Source organism: Pan paniscus, chromosome 16 (assembly GCF_029289425.2).
Source record: "Pan paniscus chromosome 16, NHGRI_mPanPan1-v2.0_pri, whole genome shotgun sequence".
NCBI lineage: Eukaryota > Metazoa > Chordata > Mammalia > Primates > Hominidae > Pan > Pan paniscus.
In genome coordinates, this window is record NC_073265.2 from 77690469 (window position 1) to 77705429 (window position 14961).

At 46.0% G+C, this 14961-nt stretch overlaps 1 protein-coding gene across 12 annotated transcripts in view; it reads right to left on the minus strand.

The window, feature by feature from the left end:
• Positions 1 to 14961, minus strand: part of NTRK3 (neurotrophic receptor tyrosine kinase 3) — a 387302-nt gene that overhangs the window by 269211 nt on the left and 103130 nt on the right. For all 12 annotated transcript variants that reach the window (XM_034939369.3, XM_034939368.3, XM_034939371.3 and 9 more), the window contains one exon: positions 4445 to 4513. In XM_034939369.3, the coding sequence (XP_034795260.1) occupies positions 4445 to 4513 (69 nt within the window). The remainder of the gene's footprint in view (positions 1 to 4444; positions 4514 to 14961) is intronic.

Genomic DNA, 14961 nt, shown 5'->3' on the forward strand with positions numbered 1-14961 from the left:
GGTGGGCCTTAAATCCAATGACTGGTACCCTTAAAAAAGAAATACTAGGCGCAGTGGCTCACGTCTGTAATCTCAACATTTTGGGGGGCCAAGGTGGGCAGATCACTTGAGGCCAGGAGTTCGAGACCAGCTTAGCTAGCATGGTGAAACCCCATCTCTACTAAAAATACAAAAAAAAAAAAAAATTAACTGGGCATGGTGGTGCTCGCCTGTAATTCCAGTTACTTGGGAGGCTGAGGCAGGAGAATCACTTGGACCTGGGAGGCGGAGGTTGCAGTGAGCCAAGATCATGCCTCTGCACTCTAGCCTGGGCTACAGAGTGAGACTGTCTCAAAAATATAAAATGAAATAGAAAAAGAAAGAAGATGGAGATTAAAGACAAAGAGACAGGGATGGCAGGCACGTGAGATGGAGTCAGAGGTTGAAGTGATGCTGCCACAAGCCAAGAAACACCAGGAGCCACCAGAAGCTGGAGGAGGCAAGGACGGGTTCTCCCGCAGAGCCTTTGAAGGGAGTGTGGCCCTGCCAACTCCCTTATTTCAAACTTCTGGCCTCCAGAATGGTGAAACAATAATGTTCTATTGTTTTAAGCCAGCAAGTGTGTGGTAATTTGTTAACGCAGCCTAGGAAATGAATACAGCTAATAACTTAACTCTCTAAGGTTCTCTTTTAACACCAGTAAAATGGAGATCATTGTGCTCGACCTTCCTTCTTCACAAATTTATTAGGAGGATTCATGATAATATATGTTAGCATGATTTGGGAACAAAAAGAAGCTATTAAGAGGCCAGAAATGATCACTATAGTAATACTATTAGTAACATTATTGTTTAGTGACGTCTCCAAGAACCGTAGAAAGTCATCACGGCCAAGACTGGGAAGAGAAATGCACCAGGACCAGCCCAAACCCATCCCCGCTACTGAGTTAATATTTTACCAAGCTGATTAAATCTTCAAATGATACTAGACGTAATTATCACTTTCCTTTAAAAGAAAATGAAATACTCCAATCTATTTTAATCATGTCTGCTCCATGCATGCAGGGTATTCAGAGAAGCCTGCTCAAGATACATTAAGGATCCTTAGGGCACTGCTGGAGTGTTTCTGTGCTGTAGGTCTACAACCTCTGAGACCTCTTCCCATTGCCTAAATTGTATCTTGAGATTCAGAATCTAAGCTTCTTTTCTTCCTACTTCATTCTTTATCTCTAAGACAATCTCTCTGATTCTTGCTCTGATTTTTGGACAGACAGCTCTCATCTTCTCCACAAGGAAAAAAAAAATCATCTTGCCATAACGAGAAACTTCTGAGAGCACTGCACAATGCCACGTCAAATTTTTCCAACCTGTGCCATTGAAACTGTGCTGGTTACTCCAATGCAAGTCATGGAAGATGCGAAGATGCTTCAAATTCACTCAATAAGAGGTACGCCCCCCTGGACAGAGGGGAAGCTGTGAGTCAGGGGCTTGGCCAAGACCATCCCCCTCATCCCACAAAAATAAATGAGAGAAAGTAGAGGAAGGGTCTTGGTGCACTGCAGGAACTCTGAGATGGTAACTTGTTTGTTTTTTTTCCTTTGATTCCACTCAAGGGACCCGACATCTTGAGAGGGGCTTCTGGAAGGAGAGGCCAAGCATGTAGGGTGTGTTGCTTGAGTCAGGTAAGAGAAACAGCATGGTCTTTGGAAACAGCAGATTGGGGTAGTGATAATATTAAAAATCATAACACTCATTCCCAGATATACCACTTACTAGCCATGTGATCTTGAACTAGCTGTTTAACTTAGCCGAGCCTCAAATCCCTCATTTGTAACACTGGTCATACTGCTACCTCCCTGTAGGATTGTTCCAAGGATAAGACAGAACCTCACACACATTAGATGCTCAAGATGTGCCTCTTCCTTCTCCTTCTGCCCTACTGGAAAAGTCGTGGACACTCAGCCCTTCCATTCTTACAGCAAGGATCCTCTACTGGGTGAGGGGCTGGTTGGGGTACAGCAGAGGTCCTTAGTGACAGAAAGAAACATGCTAAGGAATTGCTGCACACCCTCTGCCCCTTCTGTCCCTGCAGAGGGTCACTTAAACCTCACACTTCTGGCCTGTGGCTTTCCTGGCTCCACAACACACAGAGCCCTTTCTCCTCCAGGGCCAAAATTCTTTCTTCCTGGAAATACACAACCCATCCCCACGCCCCAGCCCACAGGCTCCATCGAGCAGACCCTGGCAGTCTAGATGGCTCATGGCAGATGGCGCCATGTGGACTAATCAGGAAGTCAGACAAGAAAATACTACCCCCTCTTCCATTTGCCAGGAACTGGGATTGTTTGGATTTTAATCATAGCCACAGCTAAGAGCCAACACGCGGCCCCTCCAGCCAAAAGATGAATTTTCCTCTCCCAAGATTCAATTCTTCTTCAAAAAATAGACCCCTACCAGGGTGATTGCTCCTTAGAGGGGGGCTTCTTTATTCTCCAATATGATTTTTTTCTTAGTTAACAATATGACAGAAATAAAACACACCATGGACATGGTGGCACTCACACACTGACTCACACTGGAGGGAATGTCTTCATTCCTCCATAAGTCACATCTAACTCACTGGTGTATTGATCCCAGGCAAAGATGAATGCAAAATCCCATGATCCTCTGGGAGAAATCTGACATCTTCTTTAAATATATATCCACGGAACAACTGTTTCTAAAACTCCACGAAACAGGTCACCAGGGCAGCAGCACACCATTGATTTCACATCCAATAATTTTTTAGAAAGAGCACTGAACATTTTCTCAATAATTCAGCCAACAGCAGACCCCCTATGTCCCCTGGAGAGTTGCCATCCCTGGCCTCCTGAGATGAAGGGACTACGGGTTCCAGAATAATTACATGCAAGACACCCAAGAAAGAGATCCCCCAAGGCCCTCAGTCAGTTCTAGGGTAACTTAAGAAAGACCACAATCATGTGTTTTTTTTAAATTATGGTAGAATAGATCCTTGTGTTGGAAACAGACTGAAAACACTGGGAGATAGTTGAGCACAGTGGTCAAAGCTTTGGGTCCACACACTGCCACTATTCAGTGAGTGACCTTAAACAGGATACTTAACCTTGCTAAGCATCTCAGTGTCCTCCAAAGTGAAGTGATAGTAATAATTCCTACCTTAAGGAATTGCCATAAGGATTAAATTAAATTAAGTATACAACTTAATAGATTGCTTGGCACAATGCCTGGCACAGAGGAAGAACTCAGAAATCAGTGTTAGTAGTAAATCGTAGTAGTCATGTTAATTTATCTTTTCCACCTACAGTACACAAGGTCATCATGGGGTGATAGGCTATTGGGATGCTTGATGTAAAGCATCAAGAGCTGGGTCTGAAAAGGTAAGGTTTTGACGCATCCATGAAGTCAGGTCTTGCTAGGTGAAGGGAAAACAAGTTGAAAGGCCAACAGCATAGGCAGAGGTGCAAAGTCATTGCCTCTTGGTAAAGAGAGTAAAGCAATCAGCATTCAGTGAATTTGGATCTGCGTCACCAAGTAAGAGGGAACACATGAGCGGTGTCTCTGGAACCCTGACTCCCTAACTTGATCCATGCCTCAATTCCTTTTCAATTTATTCCTTGATTTATACCCTCAACATAATATGATGTCCTTCATGCACAGAGATGACCCCGATGAATCACTCATCAACATGAGTTATTTTTTCCAGCAGTGGTCACGAATGTTCACTCATTTGGCCTTCGTTTGTTTGTGCAGAATGGCTGGCTGGGATAGGGGTGCCCTGATCAGCCTTGGACCACAGCAAAGCTAAGCAGTCCACATGCAGATTGAAAAAATATATGGCCTCCCCAAACCCCTTGACATGCCAGTACTCAAGTCAAATAAGCTGAAGAAGATTATGAGTGGTGAAAAGACATGTAACTTGAAGTCAGAAGGTGTGGGTTCAAGTCCCAGCTTGGCTAGGCCCTAGAAATGTGGTCTTAGTTGAGTCTCATGTGTCTTTCTAAGGCTCAGAATCCTCACCCATAAAATGCAGAGAATAATAATATCTACCTCTTATGACTCTTATGATGATAAATCTAAAGTTATATAAATGAAAGCATGCCTAATAGTCTATAAAGTTATATATTATGAATGTTATTTATTGTAAATCCTTTATTATAAGTATTTATACTATTATAACTAATTATCTACAGATCACAAAACTAAGTCATAATAAAAGAAGAGACTCCTGTCTTCTGAAATAGATTGTGCCCAGAAAGAGCATCAGAAGTCAAGCAACAGGGTTAATTGCTCTCACTGAACATGGTACACTCTGTGTCAACCAACCCAAGTAGGCTCTTCGAGTAGATGTATGCTCAGCCTTCAGGTAGTTCCATTGCTTGACACTCCTCCCCATCCACCCATTACCAGCACTTCAGTACCTGGACAGTCTTCAAAACCAAACTTACAATTCCCGAAGACTCAGCGTCTGGAAAAGCTGCCACGAGAGTGTGGTGAGCCGGTTACTTGACAGGTTTCTGCAAGATTGACAAATAAAGGGAAATTTTAAAACAAGTCTGGCACAAATAATGCTCTAGGTAGTAAGCTTAATCATTTCACTGGAGCCTGGCTTTGTTTTCCTTCTTCTTCTTCTTCATGCTGTTAGGCTAGCGATACATCTGCTAATAGTTGAGGGCATAGATCAGGTTTGGATAGGCTTTTGAGGCCTTTTAAAGGGCAAGATTTTACAAATCAAAGAAACCATGAAATTCTCATGGTCATTCTTCCATATCCCCTCCCCACAATAAAAGTTTACAGAGCCTTTATGAAGCCATCCTTCTCTAAGAGGACAGGGAGTTCTCAGAGTAGATAAGCCCACTAGCATTCTTAACACGGACACAGGTCAAAAAACTCTGCAGGTCACCTACAATTCCTTTTAGCCAGTGTCTCTCCCGGCAAACATGCCCACCAATGATCAAGACATCAGCCTTTTGTTCACACGTCTGTTCTCCTCCTAATGGCTATTTAATTGTTCTCATTAGGATGTACAGGGGAAAGGAGCAGCCATTAGTCTTCTGGATAAAAGAAGAAACACGCCCACGGTTATTACTTTGCCAGGCTCAACAAACAACTTTTGATGTGATAACAGCCCTTAAAGGCAGCAGTTAGACACTGCTAGAATTGAAGTGGCATCCCAGGAACAATGTACTCATCTACTGATGGGAACAAATGACAGTGCTGATTCCATTTAGGTAAATATCTATCCACACAAACACGATGTGTGTATACTTGTGTCTATTAAACATATAGGTACTAAAGGCAAACACAGACTCTTGTTTATACACACACATATGCTTACACACGCACCTATATTTGGATGACTTCTACAACAAATATTTATTGAGGCTACACTGAGGAATGAGGGGGTTGACCATTGAGAGGGAAGGGAAATTCCCTCTGGAATCTTATATTCAAGTTACAGATGAATAAGCAGAAGGAAGAGTATCAACACCGTGATGTAAGTAACTGATACAGGAGTGCGGAGGGCTCAGAGAGAGGTGCCTTCTGAGAAGGTAGCATCAGGCCTGAGCCAAGAAGAAGAAAGAGCTGAGTACCAAGGGAGGAGTGTTTCAGGCAGTGAAAGTAGCAAGTGTCAAGGCCTGAGAGATCCAGAGGACCAGGAAGGAAGCCAGTCAGGAAGTAGTGAGGAGTGCTTTGGGATAAGGGGGAGAGGGATTCACGCCACACTTGCTGGCCATGGGGAGGAGTTCGGATTTGATATTAAAGAGTGGTGGGAAGGCACTGGATGGTTCTCAGCAGAGAAGTGACCTAGTCTAATTACCATTTTAAAAAATAGAAGACCAAGACTGGAAGTTGGCAGGCCAGCTAGGAGGCTGCTACAGTCTTCCAACCAAGAGAAGGGAGTGGAGATAATCAAGTGGATGGATTCAGGATAGGTGTTAGAGGTAGAGCTGCCAGGATTTCTATTGGATTGGATTTTGGAGAGGAGAGAAAGAGAAGTGAGTGGCCAGGTAAATGGTGACATCATTGAGTAGAACGAGAAAGCCTGCCAAAGGATCACATGGAGGCGATGGGATAGAGACCTTCCCCTTGCAAATATGAAGTTTGACACACTGTTAGCTATCCAAAGAGATAAGTCAAATTGCCTGCTGGATTCCTGGGTCTAGAGCTCATGGGAGAGGTTGAGGCTGGGTAAGATCACATAGGGAGGGAGTCTACCCAGTTCATAACAGTACCAGACACTAAAATACAAGAACAACCAAAGGGACATGGCTTCCCCTTCTCATTGGACACAGCCCTCTTTGGTGCGGTGGCTTGGTTCCACCCCAGCCTGAACTGGCTAAGTCCCTGAGATGGCCCATGACTGTGCAAAGGAGGCAGCCTCATGCTGGGGGTGCAGGATACTGGAGAAGAAGGGAAAGAAACATAAGTAGATGTCTCCCAAGTTTACTGTTCTGCTGTCTTCCCTGTACCCAGTACCCTCTCTGTTCAGAGTTTTTAAGCCTCTAGGATAGTCCCCATGGCCCTACACTGTCACCAACCTCCTCTATGCAAGGCTGAGACCTCTGGTATGACAGCACATGCTCACTAAAAGCCTATACACCTAAGCCATCCATCATGCTCAGCTCCACAAAACCCCTAATGACTATACATCTTATTCCTACAAACTTCCACTGTTCCCCCACCGATCAGAAAGGTGTGATAAAAGAAGAACTGCAGTGATGACCACCTGAGGACACCACCTGGGGCAAAGCCCCATGCAGCAGCCCAGCTCCTGCTCAGAAGGGTGGAGCTGGAGACCAGACACACACTCCCACTGGGTCACTAACCATACCCTATTAGACCAGGAGTTCGAACTTGGGGTTCAGGACAACAGGATTTGGTACTGCTCTGAGTCTCCATTGCCATTGGCCTTTATGAGGTTTTATTAAATCTAAGTGTTTGATTCATCTAGGTAGAAATCTTCTGTTTTGCTCTATTTTGCCTGGTTTACTCTATGCACAACAGCATCACGGCAGCAAAAGCTGGACAAGCCCCCAGCTTCCAAATCCACGAGGTAATCCCTGCGGCACTTTGGGAAGATGTCTGTCCCCTGCCTTTAGCTCCCTACCCTTCTCCAGTGCCTCCCTGAACAAAACCCATGGTTCTGAAGCTGAGCAGCTGCATCCAATGGGCAGTTGGTAGCCAGAAAGCTCAGACTTATTGAGCCCTGAAGAACATACCCCTGGTAAGGTACAAAAGCAACTGGTGGGAACTAGCAGGCCAGGAGACAGGAGCAGTCCAGGTGAAATGGGCAGCCCTGCCCATCTCAGAGGGAGGAGCAGGCAGGGAGCCTGCCAGGAGTCCTGGGGAACCCGAGGCAGAGAGCAGGCTGCCAGCAATGTCCTCTCACAAAGGTCATGCTTTGCTACATTAGGCAGAAATGTCAAAAGAAAATTGGATTCTGAAAGAAAGAAAATAACAGACATTCTGGGCAAATAAAGAATAAGAAATAGCATTATTGCCTTATTACAAGTTAGAGGAAGGAGGGGTCCTGGGACACCTGTTAAAGGGGAAGTGGGCTCCTGCTCTCCCAGGGCTGTCTTGGCTTCATCTCCCCCTTGCCCCTCCCCCACCCATCAAGCCCCACCTGGATTCCTCCCGCTCTTTGGGTGGATGGAATGGCTGAAGCACTCATGTGCTCTGCCCACAGACACAGACAACCCAGTGCCTGTTTGCAGAGACTGGAAACTGTATTGCACAAGTTCAGGGAGGGTTGCAGTGTGCACAACCCTTGCAACTGTACACAATTCCCTGCCAGACACACAGTAGAAGCACCAAGCCCCAGAAAAAAACTTATACAAAAAAGACAAGAGATAAGGCAAACATATACACACCACAAAACAAGCAGAGCATGCCTCTGGCCACCCTGCCCTCACCGGCATTGATAAATTCTCATGGCGCAGGGTAAATAAACAAGCTTCTATATGAGTTGCCACCCACTCGGAACTCATTGCCCCTGATTTTTTCTTCTAGCTGGGGCCGCACCTATATGCACCTGTCATCAATTATTGATGAGCTGGTTACCCTGCTCATCAGACAAGAGTTTAATTAAGAACACCCTGCCTCTGAGCCCCGCGGCAGCCTTTTCTGTGGGCCTCTTCCCTAATAGATCCATTATCACCCGCCTCTGACTTTTGCTTGGGTCAATGGCCAGTTTCCAAGCCACCTGACCATTGAATTAATTTGGTGAGCAAGATTTTACGAGATGATGCATCAAACTCTTCCGCAAAATCAAGTTCCGTGACACTGCCCCTTCTATCTCTTGCCTGAGACTACCAAACAAAGCCATTAATTTTGTGCTGCACAACTGGCCCTCTCACAGACCAGACTCTGGGGTCCAGAGGTAATAAACGATGATGATGTGGCTACTGGGTGCTCCGGAAACAAGGAGCCAGACACACAGATGGCTGAACCCTGGGCCCTGAGGAACGACAGAGCTGAGATGTCACCTCTGGCATTAACCCCATAATGAACAGGGGTCCTCCCAGGCAACCTCTCCTCTGACCAGTAGAAACCTCAGCACAGTAAGCAGTCCTATGACCTTCCTAATGGTGGCACCCAAGTATGGCAGGAATAGAGCCCACAAATGGGGAGGATTTCATCTTCTACCCTGGGAAACCTACTGTTACAAAAGGGTCAATAAGACGGACCCTGTTGCCAAGAGAAACCAACCAGATGAGTCCCTCTGTTGCCCCTTTGGGGGTTGAGAGTTGAGGAGACATTAAGCCCCATCCAAAAAGTGGTCCTGAAGATGGAAGGATTTGTGGATTTCCTGGAGTAAGAGTGGGGCTGACATTTGGAATCACCTCCTCTTCTACTGGTAGAGGCAGGCTAATGGGCAGGTATGTCTTAGGATTTGCATGTGTAAGGGATTGCTGGTGGCAGGTCCTCTGCCTCTCTGAGCTATTAAACCAGACTGCCTCACCTGTGTACTCCCACTCCAGCTCCTGGATGCTCACTCCACCTCCACACCTCCTTGGTCCCTCTCACTTGAGTGTTTTCTGTTGTAACGTACTGAATTTCATTCCCTCAAAATTCATTTTTAAAGTCCTTACCCAGCCGGGCACCGTGGCTCACACCTGTAATCCCAGCACTTTGGGAGGCTGAGGCAGGTGGATCACCTGATGTCAGCAGTTTGAGACCAGTCTGGCCAACATGGTGAAACCTCATCTCTACTAAAAATCCAAAAATTAGCTGGGTGTGGTAGTGGGCGCCTGTAATCCCAGCTACTTTGAGACAGGAGAATCGCTTGAACCCAGGAGGTGGAAGTTGCAGTGAGCTGAGATTGCGCCATTGCACTCCAGCCTGGGCAACAAGAGTGAAACTCCATCTCAAAACAAAACAAAACAAAACAAACAAACAAAATCCTAACCCCCATTGTGTCTGTATTTGGAGATGGGATTTTTAAAGACCTAATTAAAGTTAAGTAAGGACATATGGGTGGTCCTTAATCCAATATGACTAGTGTCCTTATAAGAAGAGAATTAGGACACAGACATAAAGAAAAGATGTAAAGTCACAGGGAGGAGAAAATGGCCATCTACAAGTCAAGGAGAGAAGCCTCAGAAGAAATGAGCCCTGCCAATGACACCTTGATCTTAGGCTTCTAGCCTCCAGAACTGTGAGGAAATAAATTGATGTTGTTTAACCCACCCAGACTGTGGCATTGAGTTCTAGCAGCAATTGCAAATTAATACACCTGTTCTCGGCCCCTCATTTGCCCTGAGGCCTTAACGGCAAAGTTGGCTGCCTCACTGTGATCCCTGAAAGCCTCCAAGTCATGGTTTTCTGTCACCCCTTGCTCTGTCTATGCTTGGTGGCTCCAGGGAACTAGCCTCTCAATCAGGTTCCAGCCACTAAGATCTAATCTGGTATCTGCCCACTTGCCCACCCCCTGGGTGTACTCCAGCCTCCTCCTGCAAAAAGATTATTAAAAGAGATAACAGAGAACCAGGGGCATACTCAGTTTGCATCCCAGACATAAATGCCACCGTCACTGACTCTTCCTGGAGGATTCATTCTGCTGCTTGCAGAAAGGCACTCTTTTGAGCACCGTTTGGTCTTGGTGCATCCAGCACAGCTAACCAGAAAACAATGAATGTCCAACCCCTCCCAATCCTGCAAGCTCCCAGGGTCTGTGACTTGCTGGCTGCAATCATTATGGTGCAAATCTTATTTCTTTCATCCACAAAGACAGCATTTTGAAAGGTGCAATTCCCTCTTTCTTAAGATCTAACATCATCAAGTATCTATCCCTTTTCTTCTTTATTTTTTATTTTTTATTTTTTTTGAGATGGAGTTTCACTCTTGTTGCCCAGGCTGGAGTGCAATGGCATGATCTCGACTCACTGCAACCTCCGCCTCCCGGGTTGAAGCGATTCTTCTGCCTACGCCTCCCGAGTAGCTGGGATTAAAGGCATGTGCCACCACTCCCAGCTAATTTTTTGTATTTTTAGTAGACACTAAAAATACATGAGGTTTCTCCATGTTGGTCAGGCTGGCCTCAAACTCCTGACCTCAGGTGATCCACCTGCCTCGGCCTCCCAAAGTGCTGGGATTACAGGCTTAAGCCACTGTGCCCAGCCTCTTTTTTTTCACCATGAAAGAGATATCTCCTTGGTTTTTGCTGTAATCCATTCATGGTGCTATAACAAAATACCATATACTGGGTGGCTTATAAACAATAGGAATTTATTTCTTAGTTCTAGAGGTTAAGAGGTCCAAGATCAATGGGGCAGCAGATTCAAGGATCCACCTCCTCAGAGACAGATGTCTTCTCATTTAAATCTCACATGGTAGAAGGGGCTAGCTAGCTCTCGGGGGCCTCTTTTATAGAGCACTAATCTCATTCATGAGGGCTCTGCCCCCATGATCTAATCACCTCCCAAAGGCCCTGCCTCCTAATACCATCATCTGGAAGGGGAGGACTTCGATATATGAATTTTGGGGGCACATAAATATTCAGATCATAGCAATCATCTTGGAGACCATCAGCCCCTTCTCATGACACACCATACCAGGATTCTTTTGATTTTGCTGAAGAATCTACAAGAAAAGAGTGCTGTTCTAGACCAGAACTAATTAAGAATCTGCAAGAAAAGAGAATTCCCTGATGCAGCACCAAGCCCACATAGACTTTGCTAAAAAAAAAAAAAAAAAAAAGAACAAACCACAGAAGGATGAAACTAGCAGCCTACTGCCCACTTCTCCAAGAGCCAGGGAACCTACACCTCCTCAGTCTTGACCCTGTGACTACTTCTGTGCACCATCAGCTCCACACCAGAGGTATCTGCAGCCCACCACCAAAGGAGCTGTTAGGGGGCTGCCGCCAGCCTCCATGGGTTGAAGCAGTAGGAAGGAAGGAGGCACCATATAATCTTGTCACCAAGGCCTGCTGCCAGCACCAAGGAGGGCCCATGAGCCAACCCCTTAAAATCTAATGCCTATGACAAGGAAGCAACTGCTGCTGCCCAACATTCTTCTTGAAGGCCAAGAAATATTTTCCTACATCATTGATATATTTGCTTTTCCCTCAATTAAATTGCTGTAAAATGGGGTGGGGTTTAAAGCCATCTGAGCCATTTTTATTCAGTTAAATTACACTGGATGGCTCATTTAATGAACTTTAATGAAGCCAAAATGCTTTCTCTAATCAAATCTCAACTGACGTGACTGGTGTCTTGACCTTAGCTCAGGAGACTGGAGGCAACTTTTTCTGTGCAGCCTGTTATGGGCTCTACCAGGGTTTCCCAGAGCGTGTTCCTGGAATCTGAGGTCTGCAATATGTTCATGGGTATTACAAGGGGAAAAAGATCATATTGCTTGAAAATTGTATTAAAATTAAGCATGCTTATTGACTGCAGAACTTCTCAGAGCTTTTACTGTAAGAGAAGGACCTGGCAAACTGTGTCTCTCAAACTTACTGGAGCATAGAATCTTCTCCATGGAGTTTCTAGCCAAAAAATACCCACATAACATCCTTAGAGAAATGTTCTCTAAGCCAGGGGTCAGCAAGCTAGAGCCTGTAGGTCGGCAGTCTGTTTTTATAGTTCTACCAAAACACAGCCATGTCCATTTGATTGTGTGTTGTCTACGGTCATGTTCCAGGCAGAATAATGGTATCCACATCCAAATCCCGAGAATCTGTGAATAGGTTAACTTACACCGCAGAGGTGATTAAGCATATAGACCTTGAGATCAGGAAGTTATCATGAATTATCCCATGGTCCCAAGGTAATCATAAGGGGCATTAAAGGTAGAAGAGGAAGGCAGAGAGAAAGTAGGGACCCATGTGACTAATGAAGGAAAGCACAAAGACATTCAATGTTGCTGGCTTTGAAGATGGAAGAGGGGGCCACAAGCCAAGAATGTGAGTGACCTCTAGAAGCTGGAAGAGGCAAGAAAACCCATTCATCCATTCTCCCTTAGAGCCTCCAGAAAGAAATGCTGACCTCCCTACACTTTGACTGTAGCCTGATGAGACCCATGTTGAATTTCTGGGTGTAAGGCAATAAATTTGTGTTGTATTATGTCACAAACTTTGTGTTAATTTGTTACAACAGCAATGAGAAACTAATAGGGCCACTTTCACATTACAAAAGCAGAGGTGAGCAATTGCAACAGAGACCAAAATATTTACTATGTGACCCTTTTCAGAAAAAGTGTGACAACCCCTTGTCTAGAACAGTACTCTCCAGTATAGATATAATAAAAGACACAAATACCACGTGAAATTTTCTGTTAGTCACATGTTAAAGAGTGAAAAGAGGTGAAAGTAATTGCAACAATATGTTACTTAACCCAATATATCCAAAACATCAATTCAACTTGTAATCTATCTATCATCTATCTATCTATCTACATATATATATATATATATAAATGAGGTATTTCACATTCTTTTTTGTACTAAGTCTTTAAATCCATATGTGCTTCACTCTCAGAGCTCATCTCAATTTGAATTGGCCACATTGCAAGTGCTTGATAGCCATGAGTGGCCAAAGGCTACCATATTAGAAGACACGGCTCTGGACCATCTGAAAAATCCAGACATTGCCTGAAGTCCCCAGTAGAGAGAAGCAGTCAACAGGTAGAAAATTGTCATTATAAGTTCTCCAAAGGAATGTCAGGTTTTCTTTCCCCAGATGTCAATCCATCCCAGAATCCAGCAGTCACATAGTTTGTTTTATGAAAAGGAAATCACTCCAGTTGTCCCAGAGCACAGTGCAACATCACTGAGTAACTGCCAGCATCCTCTCAGGCTGGAGCTCAGAGCAGGAAGGAAAAGAGAGGTCAGCACTTGCCATGTGCTGAGGAGGTGGAGAAGGACCATGGCACATGGGAGACCAGATATGGACACAGAGAACTGGACTCTTCCAGAATGCTTGGCCCACCTAATCAAGTCCAAACTCCACCTCGGAATTCAAGTACTTCCACAAAATGACATCAGCCTCCTGTTTCCATATATTCTCTCACTACCCACCTCCTTCCCCCATCCTTCAGCCCCTCCCCCTAGCTAACCCTAAAAACCTACCTGGGACAAAATGGCATCGCCCTGTTGGCTGCACCCTTAGAGCTAGCTCCCTGGCACTTCTCCTGCTCCACACCACCGCACCTTTCATGCCCTTCTCCCCACCCTGCAAGCACAGTGTGAGTGGTTCTCTCTGCAGACGGCTAGCACCACCCACTCTAAAATCTTCTTTCCCTCCGCTTTCTCCCACTGCATTTTTCTTGGGCCTCGACTGTCACAGCCTGCGTCTCAGACTGCTGGCCTGGAGTGACAGCTGTGCCTGTGTTGGCCTCCCACCAGGTTGCTTTTCTTGAAGACAACCTTTTCTTTTTCAGTTTTATTTTCTTTATAGCACCTGGAACCCAGTAAGTGCTCAAAGAACGTATGGAAAGTTCAGCGGAAGACCCACAAAACTCTTTCATCTGAAGGGACCTAAAACCAACCTGAGTTTCTAAGGACACTGGAAGGAAGCATTTCTTTCTACACAGCAACCACAGTGCACAAAGAGGCTCTGCAGAGACCTCAGCAGAAAAAGGCCTAGGGACCAAGACAATCCTGTACCCTGCAGGGTGCGGCTTCTGCTCCTCCCACTGCCCTCCTCCACCCACCTGTCCTGGGATGTCTTTCTGTCCCTGTGAAGCCAACTTCTCCACTGCTATGAACTCACACAGCCATTGCGCAGCCGAGCCAGACTCTCCCAGTGGGTGTCAAGAGGATGAAGGCGCTCTCGCTCCCTCTCCTTCCCTCTCTCTCACACACACACCACACTACACACCATACCACACACACACACACATTCAAACATACACACTTATCCCCACAGCTGTCTCCGTCTGGCTCCACCAAGAAACACACTGAGAACTCTTCTTCGGAGGTCTGAGGAGCTCTGCCTCTTTGACCCCTCCCTGCCTCTCAAGGACATTTGGGTTTCTGCCCTTCAGGATCCCCGTCCCTTCTGGTCTGTGCTGCCTCGGCAGGGCCCATCCTGCCCTGGCCTCTTGATGGGAACATGTGTGGAGCCGAGCAGGACCAGGAGCTGACTCTGTGAGCCCAGGTCCCAGAGCCAGCAGCCGTTCCCTGTTCCCTCCAGTAGGCATGCTTTTCTCGGTGTCAGCACAAACCTTCACGTCTCCACGCTGAGGAGCACACTCAGAACCTCGCAGAACATGGGGGAACAGTGGGGAGCCCTCAGCCCACCCCCCTTGGCCTACACGAGGGACGCCGAGACTGTGAGATCCAGGAGGACTTGGGAGAGGAGATAATTTGTTTGTGTCACCAGGCAAGTCAGTGTTGGAGCCAGGACCCGGAGTCCTGGATTCTGACTACGGGAGAGGAAAATGGGGATCCCAGAGGTTAAGCCAGTTCCCAAGATGACCCAGCTGGATGGTAGCAGAGGCTGGTAGCTGGCACCAG